The 14,083-nt window shown below is 48.5% G+C and overlaps 1 protein-coding gene across 1 annotated transcript in view; it reads left to right on the top strand.

Moving 5' to 3' along the window:
• ANKFN1 (ankyrin repeat and fibronectin type III domain containing 1) overlaps nt 1-13,195 on the top strand; it is an 87,542-nt gene extending 74,347 nt beyond the window's left edge. Inside the window, exons 16-19 of the mRNA XM_038757320.1 lie at nt 554-722; nt 3,608-3,774; nt 9,372-9,591; nt 12,167-13,195. Of these exons, the coding sequence (XP_038613248.1) occupies nt 554-722; nt 3,608-3,774; nt 9,372-9,591; nt 12,167-12,993 (1,383 nt within the window). The 3' untranslated portion in view covers nt 12,994-13,195. The remainder of the gene's footprint in view (nt 1-553; nt 723-3,607; nt 3,775-9,371; nt 9,592-12,166) is intronic.
• The last annotated feature ends 888 nt before the right edge of the window (nt 13,196-14,083 follow it).

The following is a 14,083-nucleotide window of genomic DNA, read 5'->3' as shown; positions in this document are numbered from 1 at the left end:
TCTAAGTCATCCCCACTCCCAGCCCCACATCACATATGTACATATCTGTAATTTTAATTATTTCTATTAATGTCTGTCCCCCCTCTCTAGACTGTGAACTTGTTGTGGGCAGGGAATGTGTCTGTCATATTGTTATAGTGTGCTCTCCCAAGCATTTAATACAGTGGTCTGCACACAGTAAGCACTCAATAAATACAAATGATTTATTATTTATTATTATCATTGATTTATCTCTCAATAAATACGACTGACTCACCGGGTCACTTTTGTTGCTTTTCATCATCCTCATCGTTTTTCAGAGCCTCCCGAATGCACTCATTTTCTGTTTTTTTTTTGAAGAGGGATAGATGTTGTTTTCAGAGTTTATATGGAGCATGCCTACCTTAGATGGTGATCTCATGTAGCACGATTAAATGGGTCGAGCCCCTATATTGACAAGGTATAAACATTTCAAGCCTGAAAGTCGTTTCATTTATGGGACGAGCAGTGTCGTTTAAGTAACGGCCGCGTTATAAATCTCCTCCTCTTTCTGTCCACGCGTGTCTTTCTGCAGGCGAAGCACTTCCGTCTGTACACACAGGAGGTGTTGGAACTGGGCCACAATGTTTCCTTTCTTCTCCTGCTCCCTCCCTCTGACGAAGTCTGCACGGCGCCGGGACAGACTAACCCTTACCCCCCACACTCTGGATTTCTGCACCTCCCTCTTCAGATGTTTGAACTGGGTATACTGGTTTGTTTCACCTAGAAACTCTCGCCTGGGCTCCTGATGATAAAGTCACAAGGTGGTATCTGTTTCCCCGGGCCCCAGAGGCAAGTCAGTAAACCAGTAAGGCCTGGGGGAACAGTCCTCCCCTGGCTAGAGCAGAGCTCCGGCCCCTGGGTGGGACCGATAATTGCTGAAATGTTGACCAAACCAGAAAGGTGCCTTGTGGACTCCAGACTGAGGCTTAGCTCACCCCAGTCCCAAAGCACTTCGATAAACATCCTTCTACTCTACTCTTCCCCCTTTCCCTAATTTTGTTTACTATCTGTAGATCGTAAGCTCCCTGTAGGCAGGGATTGCCTCTACCAACTTAATAATATAGTACTTTCCAAGTGCTTAGGACAGTGCTCCGCTTAGTAAGCACTCAATAAATTCCACTGATCGATTGAGGGGAGTTGGGTGTTCATTAATTTTAAAGACATAAAGCAGTGCGGTCTAATGCATGGCTCGGTGGAAAGAACGGGCTTGGGAGTCAGAGGTCATGGGTTCGAATCCCAGCTCTGCCACTTGTCAGCTGTGTGACCTTGGGCAAGCCACTTAACTTCTCTGTGCCTCAGTTACCTCATCTGGAAAATGGGGATTAAGACTGAGTCCCATGTGGAGACAACCTGATTACCTTGTATCCCCCCAGTGCTTAGAACAGTGCTTCACACATTGTAAGCACTTAACAAATACCATCATTATTATTATTATTATTATTGTTATTATTATTATTATTATTATTATTAATGGATAGAGCACTGGGCTGGGAGTCAGAAGGACCTGAGTCCTAATACCAGCTCCACCGCTAGTCTGCTGTGTGAACTTGGGCAAGTCACTTAAATTCTCTATGCCTGTTACCTCGTCTGTAAAACAGGGATTTATGTGAGCCCCAAGGCGGGGACAGGGACTGTGTCCAGCCTAGTTATCTTGTATCTACCCTAGCACTTACTACAGTGCCTGGCACGTAGCAGCACTTAACCAATACCGTTTAAAAAAATAAAGAATGAAAAAGGAGGGGTAACACAAGTTTGTTTCGTTTTTCCCAAGTTATATAAGCCAAAAAAAATCATACAACTTTGCAGGGAAGCAGCATGGCCTATTGGAAAGAGCTTGGGCCTGGGAGCCAGGAGACCTATGTTCTAATTTTGGCTCCACCGCTTGCCCCCTGTATAACCTCGGGACAAGTCATCTATCTTCTCAGTGCCTCAGTTTCTTCACCTATAAAATGGGGATCCGGTATCTGGTCTCCCTCCTTCTTAGACTGTGGGACAGGGCCTGTGTCTATCCTACCCCCAATCAATTGTAATTTACTGCACTTAGCACAGTGTTTGGCACCTAGTAAGCACTTAGCAAATCCCACAAATATTATTGTTATTAATAGATCTCATTATAATCTATTCAACCAATCCACCCACTCAAATACTTACAGTGAATGTGTTAGGACTTAATATGTCCCATTCACTCAACTAAGTGCTTGGGCGTAGACAATACAAACAGATTGGACTCAAAATCTGTGATGTGGGACTCACTTTTTGCTTGATGTGTGCTGAGCCCCGCACAAAGCACTTGAGAAAACGTAGCTGAAGAAGCCACGATCCCTGCCCTCAAGGTGTTTGCAATCTAGCAGGATCAGAAAGGCCTTTGCAGGAACCCTGTGTCAGCTCAATTCTGTTCAGAAAAGAATCCAAGATTTGGCTTCTTATCTGGGGCCCGAGCCGGAGCGAGGAGGGAGAGGAAATCCGACTGGGTCCCCACATCGGGTGCGTCTGTTCCCGGGACCATCTCCGCTCCTGCCCCATCTCACCCGGCAGAGCCAAAGCGGGAGGGTGATCTGCCAAAACAGGCAAGCTGGAAGGAGACTCCAGCCAGGCTGGGAATTGTTCGCCAGCAGTCTTGCTTGCTTCTATTTCGGTGCCTCTGGTCCTGGGTGGAATCACGACGTTCAGCGAAATCAGACGCAGAAATCAAAACCAGGTTGGCGGTTTCTGCTGGGCTTTTTCTTTTTTTAAAGCCGTAAGCAACTTTTTTTTTCACCGACTCGGCCTCTGCTAAGGAATAAGACCCTTCCAAACCTCAGGCTTTCTTTGACTCCATCTGCTCCGTCCCCGTGAAGATGATAATGGCGTTTTGTGAAGTGTTTAGTATGTGCCAAACAGTGTACTAAGTGCTAGGGTAGATGCAGGATAGTCAAGTAGGACACAGTCCCTGAACCATGTGGGTCTCACAGTCTAAAGGGGAGGGAAAACAGATTTTCCATCTCCATTTTACAGTTGAGAAAACTGAGGCACAGAGAAGCAAAGAGACTGGCTGAAGGCTTTATTTTACTTGTACATATTTACTATTCTATTTATTTTGTTAATGATGTGCATCTAGCTTTACTTCTATTTATTCTGATGACGACACCTGTCCACATGTTTTGTTTTGTTGTCTGTCTCCCCCTTCTAGACTGTGAGCCCGTTGTTGGGTAGGGACCGTCTCTATATGTTGCTGACTTGTACTTCCCAAGCGCTTAGTACAGTGCTCTGCACACAGTAAGTGCTCAATAAATACAATTGAATGAATGAATGAAGGCCATGCAGCTGGGAAATGGCAGAGCCAGGATTAGGACCCAGGTCCTCTGACTCCCAAACCCAGACTCTTTCCACTAGGATATGCTGCTTTCTCTCACGAAGGAAAACCACCTGCCTAAACCCCAACAAGTGGCCCCTTAAGAGCACATTAATGACTTATTAATGGCTAAAGATTTTCCACCGATAGGATTAATAAGTCGTGTTTTCATTCTGCGGGTTTTCTCTGAGTTAAAGCTTTCTCGGTTTTGATCCCAGATCTTCACGGGTGGTGTTTTGCTTGTCCGTTTTCCAGTTCACTTCTGCACTTACAAGGAGAAATTCATTAGCCTGTATTGCCGCCTCTCTGCTGTCGTGGACCTGGACGCTCTGAGCACCCAGCAATCACTGAGGGAAGCCATCTCAGACGGTGAACTTTCAGCAGCCAAACAGAGACACCAGCAGGTTTTGGATTACACACAGGTACCGTGCCCGGCCCGATGGGGTTGGAGCCGAGGAGGTAGAGCCATTGGATGGGGATGGGGTAATGTGAGGCCCTGAGGAAATGCCAGGATGCTGGGGGGAGCCAAAAATATGGTGGATAAAAGGGCCTGTTGGTTCTGAACAACCCAGACTTTCAAGGCAGGTCATCTTGAAGCCAAAGCATTTAGCGATGGGGTGGAGAGTGGCTAAGATCTTGAAACGCCCCAGCAACATGCATCGGCGAGCGGGGCAGAAGAACAGCTTGCCCCAGCAATGTGGAAACCTTCGCCCCACGAGTGAGTGCAAATGTCTTCCCGTTTCCATTAGAAAAAGAATGTCACCCAGGCCGCTCACCCAGAAAAGAAAACTCTGGAGTAGAAATGTTGCCCGGGAAGCTCAGCCAGGAAAGAAAATGATAGAAAAGGTGGGTCCTACTAGGGGAGGAAATTATTCTAGAAAAGGAATGTCACCCAAAAAAGGAACTGTGGAATTGGATTTTGCCCAAGTGGCTCACTCAGTCAATCAATCATATGTACTGAGCGCTTAATGTGAGCAGAGTACTGTACTAAGCACTTGGGAGAGTACAATATAACAATAAAACAGAGTTGGTAGACACATTCCCTGCCCACCACAAGTTAACAGTCTAGAGAGGGAGAGAGGCATTAATATAAATCAATAAATTATGGATATGTACATAAGTGCTGTGTGTCTGAGGGGGTTGGTGACAAAAATCAGGGTGACACAGAGGGAGTGGGAAAAAAGGAAATGAGGACTTAGGGAAGGCCTCTTGGAGAAGATGTGCCTTCAGGAAGGCTTTGAAAATGGGGAGAGTAATTATCTACCAGACATGAAGAGGGAGGGCATTCCAGGCCAGAGGCAAGATGTGGATGAGAGAGGTCGGCAGCAAGATGGACAAGACTGAGGGGCAGTGATTAGGTCGGCATTTTAGGAGTGAAGTGTATGGGCTGGGTTGTAACAGCAGAGCAGTGAGAAGAAAGTTCTAGAAGAGACTCAGGAAAGGAAACTCTAGAAAAGAAGAACTGTGCAACAGAAAAACTTTGCCCTTATGTTGCTCTGGATTGAGTGAACCTAAATCCAGACACGGTTAGAATATGTGGCATGGCATCCGGTCAAACAATCAAAAGCGCTGACTGAGCACCAGCTGTGAGCAGAGCTCTGTACTGAGTAAGCTCGAGGAGCTTACCATCTAAAGGGAGAGAAAGACAAAAAAGAATTTATAGATAGGAGGAAGAAGTGAGTGAAAAGATGGGCCAGTGAAGAAATAAGCTGTTAAATAGCAGAGTACATAAATGGATATGTACATAAGAACTACATGACTCCGTGTGGATTGGAGATGAAGGAAACAGAACAGGGAAGGCCTCCTGGATGAAGAGCAATCGAGTCAGGGAAGGTTTCTTGAAGAAAGTGGGGTTTCAGGAGGAACCGGATACAGGGAGAGCTGTGGGGTCCCAAACAGGAGGAAGGTCCTGAAGCCAGGGGTGGGGCTGGGAGAGTTGAAAGTGAGACGCCTGGAGAGTCAGTCAGTCAGTCAGTCAGTTGTATTTATTGAGTGCTTACTGTGTGTGGAGCACTGCACTAAGGGCTTGGGAGAGTAGAATATAACAATAACAGACACTCCTTACCCAAAACGAGCTTACAGTCGAGGTGGGGAAAGACAGAAATTAATATAAATAAATTAATTAAAGATATGGACAAAAGTGGTGTGGGGCTGGGATGGGGGAATGGATAAAGGCAGCAAGTCAGGGCGATGCGGAAGGGAGGGGGAGAAGAGGAAAGGAGGTCTTAGTGAGGGAAGGCCTCTTGGAGGAGATGTGCCTTCAATAAGGTTTTAAATGAAGGGAGAATAATTGTCTGTCGGATTTGAGGAGGGAGGGCACTCTAGGCCAGAGGCAGGACGCAGGCAAAGAAGTCCCGGCGAGATGGACGAGATCAAGTTACAGTGAGAAGGCTTTCGTTAGAGGAGCAAAACATGGGGGCTGGCTTGTAGTAAGGAGAGGTGATCTTGGCTAGAGTGGAGAGGTCCAGCTGGACTCTGCATCACTGTTGTCACCAATCATTCAATTGTATTTATTGAGCACTTACTGTATGCAGAGCACTGTACTAAGCGCTTGGGAAGTACAAGTTGGCAACATATAGAGACGGTCCCTACCCAACAGTGGGCTCACAGTCTAGAAGGGGGAGACAGAGGACAAAACAAAACATATTAACAAAATAAAATAAATAGGATATGTACAAGTAAAATAAATAAATAAATAGAGTAATAAATACGTACAAATAAATACATATATGCAGGTGCTGTGGGGAAGGGAAGGAGGTAAGACAGGGGGGACGGAGAGGGGGAGGAGGGAGGGGGCTCAGTCTGGGAAGGCCTCCCGGAAGGTGTCCCAGCTCAGGCCCGGCTATGGTTTCGAGCCGGTGAACAGCCATGCTTTGGCCCCGGGGGAAGCACTGGTCTGCCTGTCCCCGTGGCCAGTGAGGAGCCCGGTTGGGACCAGCCTCCCCACTGTCCCTCCTGCTTAGGCCGTGAGCCCATGAGGGATGAGGACTGTGTCTGACCTGATGATGCCCAAATGAAAACCCTCCACAGGCTCTGATAGCAGGCTGCGATCCCCACTCAGTGCAGTGCTGTGCACACAGTAAGCACCTAATAAGTACGGTTGAATGAATGAATGAGCCCCCCACAGGCCATGACCCCTCTGAAGAAACAGCCACCAGTCGCTTCCCTGCATCCGGATCTGAGGTGGCTCAAAAGACATCACACAAACCAGACAGCGTAGCAGCAGCGTGACTTAGTGGATAGATCACGGGGCTGGGAGCCAGAAGGTCATGGCTTCTACTCCCAGCTCTATCACTTATCTTAGAGAAGCAGCGTGGCTCAGTGGGAAAGAGCCCAGGTTTTGGAGTCAGAGGTCATAGGTTCAAATCCCAGCTCTGCCGATTGTCAGCTGTGTGACTTTGGGCAAGTCACTTAACTTCTCTGTGCCTCAGTTCCCTCACCTGTAAAATTGGGATGAAGACTGTGAGCCCCCCGTGGGACAACCTGATCATTTTGTAACCTCCCCAGCGCTTAGAACAGTGCTTTGCACACAGTAAGCGTTTAATAAATGCCATCATTATTATTATTATTATCTGCTGTGCATCCTTGGGCAAGTCACCTCACTTCCTTGGGCCTCAGTTACCTCATCTGTAAAATGGAGACTGAGACCGTTCACCCCATGTGGGACAAGGATTGTGGCCACTCCGCTTTGCTTGTGTCCACACCAGTGCTCAGTACAGTGCCTAGCACATAGTGAGTGCTTAACAAATGCCATCATAATTATTACTATTATTATTATTATTATTATTGTGTAAAAATCAAAGACGTCCAGGTCAGAATGGTGAAGGAAGCCAAGTCAGAGAGAACAGAGCCAAGCAGGGAGACAGGGAAGGAGTTGGAGATTCATTCATTCATTCAATCATATTTATTGAGCACTTACGGTGTGCAGAGCACTGTACTAAGCACCTGGGAAGTATAAGTTGGCAACATATAGAGACGGTCCCTACCCAACAACGGGCTCACGGTCTAGAAATAATAGGATAATAGTGGCGATAAGGCGTAGAGATTCCAGAGGACAAGGGCGGCAGTTTGAAAGCTTCCAGTTCCAGGGAGTTGCCACAGAACCTCAATTGCAATTAGGCCATAATTTATGTACTGGAGTGTCAAAGCCCCCTAAGCTGTGTTAGAAACTCCGTTCATTAAGTTCAACTAGCCCGTTAACCCCAAAGGCCCGCGTAACCACACTGGTGGGAAAACTGATTGGCTTTGCATTTTCATAAAAATATTATTTTGTCTGCACACGGTGGGGAAATAATTTATGGGATGAAAATTGCCATTTTTGAAAGGGAAAGAAAATAAGGGCAGGATGGCAGCTAACTGATCTCTGAAGATTGCATTCTTGCATTTTTGAATGTGCCAGAAAGTCTCTGGCAGCTGGAGGTTTTTGTCTGTTTAGTTTTTTATGGTTCTTATTATGTTCTTACTATATGACCGGCACTGTACTAAGTGCTGAGGGAGATGCCAGGTTCTCAACTTCGACACGGTCCCATGTCCCTCATGGGGCTCACAGCCTAAATGAGAGAAAGGAGGTTTTTAATCCCCATTTTACAGTTGTGGTAACTGAGGCACAAAGCTTGCCCAAGGTCACACCAAAGACAAGCAAAAGAGCTGAGACTGGAACCCAGCTCCTCTGATTCCCAGGCCAATGCTCTTTCCACTAAGCCACTCTGTTTGAAAGCAGATGGGACTTTCAGAGCCACAGTTTAAAGCTAAAATGGGTGAGAAGTGTACATTTTGGGAACCCCTCCGCTAAATATGGGGTCCCTCCTGAACCCTTGACTTCCTGAGTCAGGAAAGAGATTTTCACTTTTCCACCTTGCATTTTCCAAGTTCCACGAGGGTCTGGGAATCCTCCATAACCTCAGTTTCACCAAACAGGACTCAAGAGTTGAAAATAAGTGGATTATTCTGACCTGGTTTCAAGCATTTGTCACTTAAAGTTAGAATTAAGATTATGGGAAGTGCATCATTTCAGTCAATCACTGTGTGCAGAATACTGTTCTGTGCACTTGAGAGGGTAAAATAGAATTAGTAGACATGATCTCTGCCTTCAAGGAGCTGACAATAGTCATTTCAGTAGTTCTCAGAGTGCTTTCTGAGTGTAAAACCCTGTGCTTAGCACTTGGGAGAGTACACAGAAGCAAGGCAAATTCATTACCGGCCCTCAAGAAAGTTACAGTCTAACACGGGAGGCAGAAAGACAAAGACGACTGACAAGTTGTATGAGCAGAAAGAAGGATGTGGATGTCATTGGTAGCGAGTAGTACACGCATGCCTGGATGAACTAGCTGAGTCAACCATTAAATATTTAATATACAAGTAAAGGCACATGTCCCTCCCTCACTATACTGTAAACTCCTTGAGGGCAAGAATCCTTTCAATTCTATTCTACTATACTCTCCCAAGCACCTAATACAGTGTTCAGCACACACAGTAAGCACTCAATAAATACCATCTATGATTGGATTAAGGTGTGCTTGATATGTATTGTGCTTTCCCAAGTGCTTAGTTCAGTGCTCTGCACACAGTATGCACTCTGTAAATACCATCAATGGATGCAAGAAGTTCAGCTTGATAATAATAATTGTGGTATTTGTTAAGCACTTACTTTGTGCCAAGCCCTGTACTGAGCACTGGGGTAGATAAAAAGTAATTGGGTTGACCACAGTTCCTGTCCCACACTGAGCTCACAGTCTTAATCCCCATTTTACAGATGAGGTAACCGAGGCACAGAGAAGCAAAGGGACCTGCCCAAGGTCACATAGCAGACAAGTGGCAGAGCCAGGCATGGAATCCAGATCCTTCTGACTCCCAAGCCCATGCTGTAACCATTAGTCCATGCTGCTTCCCTATCAATCAATCGATTAATCAATTCTTCAATGGTATTTCTGGAGCGCTTATTATATGTAGAGCACTGTACTAAGTACTTGTGAGAGTACAGTACAATGATAACTTGGTTTCCTCTCTCTGCACTCTATAGCAAATTGACGAAACCTGGCGTGAAATGCGGTGGATCATGGAAGCCCTCCAATACGCCAGATTCAAGCAGCCCGCGGCCGGCCTGCCCATCTCGAGACTCATCGACCTCTCCGAGGAGCCGATCCACAACAAGGGGAACTCCTCATCCTCTCCGATAAACTGTCTCCCCTCCCCGCCCCCGTCGCCCTCGCCCGAGACGCAAAGAAGGAAGGCCGTGAGTGGTAAGCGATAGCGGCCGGGGGCGGCAAGGGAGTGTTGTCAAGAACCTTATAATAATAGTGATATTTGTTAAGCGCTTACTCTGCACCAAACACTGTACTAAGCCCTGGGGTTGATAGAAGAGAATCAAATCGGACACAATCCCTGCCCCGCACAGGGCTTCAGTAGGGATTGAGTCTCCATTTTCCAGATAAGGTAGCTGAGGCACAAAGAATTTAAGTGGACTTGTCCAAAGTCACACAGCAGGCAGGTGATAGAGCCGTGATTAGAACCGAGGTCCTCTGACTCCCAAGCTCTGGCACTTTCTATTAAGCCACACCGATTTTTCCCCAAGTGGAGGTGCTCTTTCTCACAGGTGTCAACCAAATGCCAGGTGAGTACAAGTAAGGTCTTCCTTTCTCTGGGGCCCAAACATTTCATTCTAAGTTAAAATTCCCTAGGCTAGGACCCCCTCAAGAAGTTCCGCTCTGGGGTTTCTCTGTTTACGCATCTTCCCGCCCCCAGCCAGTCTCTCCTTCCCTCCCTCACTCCCTTCCAATAATAACAATAATAGTATTTGTTAAGCATTTACTAAGTACCAGGAACTGTACTGAGCACCGGGGAGGATACAAGCAAATCGAGTTTGATGCAGTCCCTGTCTCATGTGGGTCTCACAGTCTCAATCCCCATTTTACAGATGAGGTAATCGAGATACAGAGAAGAAAAGTGACTTGCCAAAGGTCACACAGCCGGCAAGTGGCAGAGCGGGGATTGGAACCCATGACCTCTTGATTCCCAGGCCCATGCTTTATTCACTAAGCCAGACGGGCAGGTCCACAAATGCTTAGAATCAATCAATAAATCAGTGGTATTTATTGAGCACTTAATATGTGCAGAGCACCATAGAAAGTGCTTGGGAGAGTACAATATTACAGAATTAGCAAACACATTCCTTGCCCATAACGAACAGTGTTCTGTACACAGTAAGCGCTCCATAAATACCATTTGCTTGATCACAATACTCAGTGGCTTACACTGAAGGTCTTAGAGGGGCAAGTTCTTTTTATCGTATTTGTTAAGCGCTTACTATGTACCAGGGACTGTACTAAGTGCTGGGGTAGATACAAGCTAATCAGGTAGAGCACAGTCTGTGACCCACGTCGGACTCACTGTATTAATCCCCATTTTACACGACGTAACCGAGGTGCAGAGAAGTAAAGTGACTTGCCTAAGGTCACACAGCTGACAAATGGAGGAGCCAAGATTAGAACCCAGATCCTTCAGACAACTAGGCCTGTGCATCTTCTAGGTCACACTGCTTCTCAGAGAGAAGCACTGAGAAATTAAGTAACTTACCTGAAGCTACACAGCAGGCAAGCGGAGGAGCCAGCCTATTACCCCAGCATCTGGATTCCCAGTCCCGTGCTCTTTCACCTGGGGAACTTTTCCAAATGCATCAAGAGATGGTATTCACGGGGGCTGGTCAGTCAGTACAGTGCTCTGCACACAGTAAGCGCTCAATGAATACGATTGAATGAATAATTTATCAAAGTGGGACAAGGTGAAAGCCATCCCCCTTTTACTTATGTTACATAAGCAAAGATGAATCAATCAGTGGTGTTTATTAAGTGTCTACTGTGGGCAGAGGACCATACTAAGCATGTGCAAGAATATAATGGAGACCTGAAGGTCTCTGGAAGATGTTGTTTCCCTTCTTGCTCTTTTAGCTCACCAGAATTTTGGAAGGGTGATCTCACTGTCTCTCTTGGACACCTCTTTCCATACAAGTAGAAGCTCCTCGTGGGCAGGGAACATGCCTTGTGCCTCTTCTCTGGTTTCCCAATTCCTTATAATAATAATAATAATAATAATAGCATTTATTAAGCACTTACTATGTGCAAAACACTGTTCAAAGTGCTGGGGAGGTTACAAGGTGATCAGGTTGTCCCACAAGGGCCTCACAGTCTTCACCCCCATTTTACAGATGAGGGAAATGAGGCCCAGAGAAGTGAAGTGACTTGCCCAAAGTCACACAGCTGACAAGCGCCAGAGGTGGGATTTGAACCCATGACCTCTAACTCCAAAGCCTGTGCTCTTTCCACTGAGCCACGCTGCTTCTCACGCTGCTTAGCACAGTGCACTGCATTCAATCAACCAATAGATCTGATTGAGCACCTATTGTGTATCAGTCACTTGGGAGTCTTCTAGACTGTGAGCCCACTGTTGGGTAGGGATTGTCTCTATATGTTGCCAACTTGTACTTCCCAAGTGCTTAGTACAGTGCTCTGCACACAGTAAGCGCTCAGTAAATACAATTGATTGATTAAGGGTCCAGCAGAAGCAAAAACCCAGTCCCTGCCCTTAAGGAGCTTAGCATCTAACTTGGCATCTGGTGTATGTGATGGAGGCAGAGGTAATGAGAGAAGGTGGTGAATAGCGTGTCAGGGTCATCCATGTGGGAGCCTCAGTCCAGAGAGTTGAGCTCAAATCCCCACCAACATCAGAGTCAGAGGCCGGGATGGGCATGGGGAAGGTCAGGGTTGGGAAAGTCCCTGCTGTCCTCAGCCCCGGGGGCCTAACTCACCTCTGCCGGTCCAGATTCCCAGCCCTGCTCGGACGAAGAAGGCTGCTCGGAGGTCTTCCTGCCCACGGACAGCGACTACGATTCCAGCGATGCCCTGAGCCCGCGGGAGCTGGACCTGGTGTATCGGTCCTCCCATGACATCGCCCAGCAGGCCCTGCATGGGCTGAGTGGCAGTGCCCCCGACGTCCTCCAGGTCCACGACACTAAGGGCCCACCGGCCCTGAGGGCCTCCGAGCTCTGCACTGACTCCCCGGACAACCTCAGCTCTTCAGGCCTCGGGGCCCAGGCTCCGGACGGGTCGGACACCGGCTCCCGGCCACCTCCGCTGAGCCTGCTGGGACAAAGGAAGCTGGCCAGACACCAGCGCTGTGGCTACGTCACCCGCCACCACCGGTGGCTACAAGGGCGCAACGAGATGCAGTCCCTCTCGCTTTCAGAGGGTGTGTACACCCAACGCCTCTCCCGGGCCACGGAGTGGGCACCTAAGCAGGCCCCGCTGGGGGAGCAGACCGGGGCACCTGGGCCGGCCCTGAAGGACGAACAGACCCGGGCACAGTGTGATGAGGAGCCCACCCTGTACCTGCCCCACACATCTTGCCTCCTGGAAGATGCCCAGTACAAGGTTGGAAGGCCCACCATGCAGCAGATCCACATGGAACCCTCCCCCACAGCCCTCGTGTGCAGCGGGGGTGAGCCGTGGGGGCTGGACCCGCTCGCCGGGGGACGGGGCCACCTGCCCAACCCCTCTGGCTCAGAAACGAGCCCAGAAAGCCAGGAGACATCTCGGGGAGCAGTTCAGAGAGCAGCTCAAGAAGGAGAGGTGTTCAGCAGTGTGCTCTAGGGCTCGGGGTCGGACCCCTTCCCACCCCTCTCTCAACCTCCCTGTCCTTCCCCATCCCTCAGCCTAAAACAAAACCCCGAGAACATTCCCCATTCTGTCCTTTTCAAGCTTCAGTCCATTGTCTTTGAGCGTCATTTAGGGAGTCTGCGGCCTTACCCCGATTCATCTCGAGACCTGATGTGTCTGGGGAATCTGGGCCCCAGTGGAGGTTTAGGCCTCAGTTACCTGGATCTCTTGGTGTGCGCCGGCAGCCCCAGGTGAAAGGTGAATGTGAAACATGGAAGGGCTTGTTGCACAAAGCAGAGGAGGCATCTCGGTGGACTCCCCGCCCAGACTCTGAGGGGGTGGCCAGGGTCCAGGGGTAGGAGTGGCGGGAAGCGCTGAAGCAGAAGGTGGAAACCCAACAGCGACTCTCCCTCTCGGATAGCACGGCAGGCCCCTGCACTCCCTCAGAGCCTGTCTTTCCTCCAGCTCCTGTTTCTCCCTTCCTCCAGCCCACCTGAGTCTTGCTGGGGGGTGGATCTCCCCAGCACAGAGGGCTAAGAAGACCAACCCATGTCCAGGAAGGCACACCTGGGTACCCCCTAGATGGGGACGTCCACTCTGGAGGTCCCCAGGGAGATCGGCTGGTTCGTTCAGCCACAGTAATTCCTGGTTGTCCCAGATGGCCATCTGTGTCTGTGCATCCCCAGTCCAAAGCCACAACTGCAGCGTGTTAACCCCAAAAACTCCCCCGCAGCAGTGGGGGGTTCAACTCTCTCTGCTGAAAAGGCCACTTTGACCAGAAGGGCCACCAGGGCTCAGGGCCAGGGGCCGGTTTGACTCCTTTAGCTCCGTTCTCTGTTGAAACAGGGCTTCCCAAAAAGAAAGGGTTACATTCCTGCAAAACCCCTCATAATAGTAAAGTGGCATTGTACTCTCCCTGCTCAATGCCACGTACATGCTCATATAGCGTGCAAATGCAGACTCACATATATACGTGTGCATGCTTTCATGTACATGCTCAGACGCATGCACACACATGCTCTCAAGCTGTTTCTTCCAGCACCGTGGCACGCTGTATTCAGAGTAGGCTCGGTTGTCAGAAGCA

This window comes from Tachyglossus aculeatus, chromosome 15, assembly GCF_015852505.1.
Source record: "Tachyglossus aculeatus isolate mTacAcu1 chromosome 15, mTacAcu1.pri, whole genome shotgun sequence".
NCBI lineage: Eukaryota > Metazoa > Chordata > Mammalia > Monotremata > Tachyglossidae > Tachyglossus > Tachyglossus aculeatus.
This window is presented reverse-complemented; position numbering and strand designations above follow the sequence as displayed.